General features: G+C 41.0%; 1 protein-coding gene across 2 annotated transcripts; it reads left to right on the forward strand.

The window, feature by feature from the left end:
* The first annotated feature begins 301 nt into the window (after nucleotides 1-301).
* Nucleotides 302-4,028, forward strand: LOC311001344 (low affinity immunoglobulin gamma Fc region receptor III-B-like). Of its 2 annotated transcripts, XM_083992411.1 has the most exons (6): nucleotides 302-367; nucleotides 790-846; nucleotides 1,950-2,195; nucleotides 2,535-2,780; nucleotides 2,880-3,122; nucleotides 3,256-4,028. In XM_083992411.1, the coding sequence occupies exons 1-6, from the start codon at nucleotides 337-339 to the stop codon at nucleotides 3,375-3,377; spliced, it is 945 nt and encodes a 314-aa protein (XP_083848537.1). In that variant the 5' UTR covers nucleotides 302-336; the 3' UTR covers nucleotides 3,378-4,028. The 2 variants fall into 2 exon arrangements, with proteins under 2 accessions (XP_083848537.1, XP_083848536.1); XM_083992410.1 differs by lacking the exon at nucleotides 302-367 and having other exon boundaries at nucleotides 735-846.
* Nucleotides 4,029-4,654: the final 626 nt, after the last annotated feature.

Genomic DNA, 4,654 nt, shown 5'->3' on the forward strand with positions numbered 1-4,654 from the left:
GACAGAGTGAATGAAAGTAAATGAGGGTGAGAATAAACATGGAGTTAATGTTCGGAATAAAACACATATGTTGTTATTAACCTGCTAATATCTGGTCACCCACATGAGCACGAGCCTTTGAATAGTTCCAGCAACATGTACCTTTGGAAATTAACTGAAATGAAGGGTCTGAAGAGGAGGGTTGTAAAATGAGACTTCAGGGTCGTAGCTCATCACCGCCTCTGCTCTCGGAAGAAGCTAAACAGGAAGGCTAACAGTTAGGGGGAGGGTCTCACACTCAACCACAGCTCACTTCAGCTCTGCTTCTGATGTTCACACAGTCAACAGGAAGACAACATGCAAGGCACAACTCTCTACATCAGACTGTGTGAGTACCGTTTCTGTGTTGACTGTTTTAGCAATATAATCAATACATCTATATAAACAGACTAGTTTTTTACAAGATATAGTTGAGTTATTTGCTATTGATGGTTTGAAGTTATAGAACTGATTAAGTATGCACATTTATCCGAATATACTTACAGAAACTTGTCTTTGCACTGTTCTAAATATGGAGTGAAGTATTGAGTTTACTCAGTCACTGTAGTGGACAAAGCAGTGACCTATCTGTAAATCATCATCTGAAAACATCCAATTTATATTGTATATTCTATATCTTTTTTTCTCTGTGTTGATGCTAAATTACGGCTTTACTTTAAATAATATGCTGTATATATTATTATAACACAAGCAAAGTTATGTCACAAAATAAACCATGTGATGCACAGCTCTCTTCCTTTGTCTCTTCAGTTATGAACGTGCTGTGGCTGCTTGCGCAAGTTCAGGAGAGATATGCTCAGAAATCTGGTAAGATGAATGGTTGGGTTTATATTGTGTGAAAGCAACTAAGCTAACATTAGAATGCACACGTTACTGTAACCTGAATAACTTGAAAAGGCCAAGAGAGACAATTTGGCTTTACTCAAAAAAGGTGTAGAGAGGGAGTAAAGCTGTCTTTACACTACAAGCCTTGATGTCCAATTCCGATTTGTTATATCCTATCCTATCCTATCCTATATCCATTTTTTTGACTGTCTATTGACGTGTTCTTCCAGAAGTGACCCATATCTGATATCTGCATTTACACTTGCTTTCCTTGCTTGAATCAACCTGCTGAAGAGGAAATAAGTGAACTTTTGTTACAGGAGATTTGTTAGGTCATGTTATAATTCCATAAAAATTATAAACAAAGGCGAGTCTGGTGGTCAAAGTTTACATACAACCCGTCACTGTTTACAAATTAAACATCTGTGTCCTTACAAGATAAAGTAAAGTGCCTGAGTGCAGCGGACCTGTTGTGAGATGAGCAGCTGAAAGTGACAGTTGTGCCACCATCCGATCCTCCGCCGCTCACGTAGTGAGGATGGGACAAAGCCTCTTGGACACGTACATTTTAAAATTTTTCCTCTCTTGATTTCTAATCGGCTCATTTCAGTTTTTGCAGGTAGGCAAACGTGAAATCTGGTGTTTCTCTTGCGTGCTCTATCTTTCACATTCCCTCGTTACGATCTGCATAGATCTAATAGATATAGATATAATAACAAGAACTAGTGAGGAAAAAAAAACAGTTGCGCGGACACCCACGAAAATGAAACACTGTAACAGTGAAACGCGTGGGCACGGGAATTAATATTATTATTGATGACCTACAGCACACATTGTCAGGAAAAATCTGTCTGTTTAGACTACAGACGTATTGGCAGGTATCCAATTTGTATCTGATTTATTTCAACATATAATGGGGCCTGGCAATATTCCATGCATTTTTTTCCCCGTTTACATGTTCATGTTACAGATCGATCTGCGCCACATAAGAGAAAGAGAATCGGAATTGGGCCTCTTGAACCATGCAGTGTAAAGACAGCCTAAGTGACATTTTGTTTGATGTCTCTTGTGTGTGTTCTGTTCAGGTGGTTTGGTGATCCTGGAGAGTCCTGCTCTGCCTGTGATGGAGGGGGATGATGTCACTCTGCGCTGCAGAAACGGGATGTCTTCATTCGACCTCTCGGCTGACTTCTATAAGGATAATGTCCGAATCGGGAGCAGTGGCACGGGAAACTTCACCATCCACACTGTTTCCAAGTCTGATGAAGGACTTTATAAGTGCAACATGTCCAGAGGTGGTGAATCAGCAAGGCGCCAGCTGGCTGTTACAGGTGAGGAGATTTAGCAAACCTCACTTCTGTTACATGGTACTGTTTTACAAGTAGAGTGTTGCATGTTGCTTCTAAGTCTTTCTGTTGGACCAGCAGCATGATACACAGCCTGAGCACTTTGTGCACTGTTACATTTTTCAGTTCAAGTTTCAAAATGGTGGCTGAACTTTATGAACTTTTTGAAACTTCCTCCATTAGACAGACAGACTCCATTCCTCCATTTTTTTTTCTTGTGGGGTGTCTGGAAACACATAAATTAAAGCATCTTTCAGTAGACTGTATCATCTTCCCTCCACATAAGTGATGTTTTTGATTGGGCCATGACATGTTGTTGATCAGCTGTTGCTGTGATCCTGGAGATTCCTGTCCACCCAGTGATGGAAGGAGAATCGGTGACGCTTCGCTGTAAAAAAAGGAAAACTCCCACGACCCACATAGCTGATTTCTACCAATATGACTTCCGTATCGCGACTGGCTATCAAGGAGAGATGACCATCCATAATGTTTCCAAATCTCACGAAGGCCCTTACAAGTGCAGTATCTCTGGAACTGGAAAGTCAGCACAGAGATGGCTTAATGTTAGAGGTGAGACACAATAGAGGTCTGATATTACAATGGTCACCATGGCCTTCGTATTTTGTGTTCCTAATGACGTCTACTGTTTGTTAATCCCATGCTGATCAGAACTTGCTGTGGTCCTTGTGATTCCCATCCTACCTGTGATGGAGGGAGAAGCAGTAACTCTTCACTGCAGAAACAAGATAAATTCCAGTGTGACAGCGGACTTCTATAAAGATGGTGTGTTTATTGGAAGAAGTGCCACTGGGAACTTAACTATCCACATTGTTTATAGGTCTGATGAAGGACTCTACAAGTGCAACATCTTAAGAGCTGGAGAGTCAACAGAGAGGCGACTGATTGTCAGAGGTGAGAGGAAGTGCAAGTTTTAAAAATCCACAATCTCCAAATGTGGTTTAAAAAATGTAGTTGTTAGGTTATGCAATAATTTTCACGTGAAGCCTTGGACAATTACAATATATATTTTTGGTTGTCGTTTCAGCGTGTCAAATAGCGTCCCTTTGCTATGATCAACTTCCTGTTATCCTCTACATCCTCATAAGGACCATGTTCACCATTTTATGGATTGGTCTGATTGTGCGTCAGTGTGGGAAGAACGGGTAAATAACATGGACGGATAAAAACGGTTATAAGATTTTTGAATAAAGAAAACATTTGGAAAAATGTTCTTGCAGGCTCGTTGTCTTATATTTTTTTTTTACTATCAGTTTTTTCTGCATTGAGGTCATTTAATGAATGTTAATTTTACTGATGGACTATGTACCAAAACATGTGAATGAAATACCTTTTGTAGGTAGGTTTTGTTCTCATTTAACATAAATGTACAACCATGTAAATGTGAAAGGAAAGTGGTTTATGATGTTTTCTGTGTATAGTTGTACCTTGACTTAATAAGTAACTTGTAAGTAGAGCACTTGTTCTGTGGTTCAGTGTCTATCGTGAGAAAAAGTTTCTCAGGGGTGAGGAAGTTATTTCAGGTGTATTAAAAGTACATCTGTTTATGTATTTTTTCTTTCCAACCACAGCACATATAGTTATTCTGACCAGTGAAAGCATTTCTGTAACCCTGTGCACAACAACCACACGTGAACTATATCTGTATGAGAAGTGGCTGTGGGTTCTGTCAAGGTGCAGTAGAGACATTTGCAACAATCGGTATGAAAACCGCAGTCAAGTTAATACGAACAGCCGAATGTTAAACCATTGGCAGAGATGATAAATCCTAAAATGTTTTTCCATACATTTGAGTGTTGGAATGAATGATTAAATAAACAAAAACGCCTGAAATCTCAAACTCTGTCTCTGGTCTTTGTTCATGATCATTGGTGGACTCAACAGCTCAGGTTGATGCTAAGTCTCTTGTTGATACTCACTCTGCACCTTACGGTATAGAGGTTCATGTCTGAGGTGTAAAATGGTATAATATAATATCCTCGGACCTGGACGGTGGCTAGAAACAAGAGTGGCTGATTTACAGCAGAAGTCGAGCTACCTTTCATCTGCCGACTAGGGATGGGCATTTCAAGCAAAAGTTCTATTTGATAATCGCAGGGTACTAATTGATTATTAATCGACTACCCCCCGTCCCCACACACACACCACACACACACTGCCGCAGCCGCCCACCACACACGTGCACTCACTCAAGGCCCCCCACACACTCAACTCCACGTCCGTCATCAAGCGCCACAGGTATCCACCCCCCCCCCCGCCGCCAACCCCGCCGCCCATATCACTCTCTCTCTCTCTCTCTCCCTCCCTCTCTCGTCTGTGGTTATGGAGGAGCTGTACCGCCGGCCCATTGCTTTAAATCACCCTCTGAAAAACAGCCGTCCGTCATTTAGAAAATGAAATCGCAGATTGTGAGACTCGGTGCCAGA

This window comes from Trachurus trachurus, assembly GCF_905171665.1.
Source record: "Trachurus trachurus genome assembly, chromosome: 18".
In the NCBI taxonomy this organism is placed as follows: Eukaryota; Metazoa; Chordata; class Actinopteri; order Carangiformes; family Carangidae; genus Trachurus; species Trachurus trachurus.

Coding starts and splice junctions, on each gene's coding strand:
- LOC311001344 (XM_083992410.1), top strand. CDS start 738: ATGTCACAAAATAAACCATGTGATGCACAGCTCTCTTCCTTTGTCTCT. Junction 2,196..2,534: donor GCGCCAGCTGGCTGTTACAG/GTGAGGAGATTT, acceptor GTTGTTGATCAG/CTGTTGCTGTGATCCTGGAG. Junction 3,123..3,255: donor GAGGCGACTGATTGTCAGAG/GTGAGAGGAAGT, acceptor TTGTCGTTTCAG/CGTGTCAAATAGCGTCCCTT.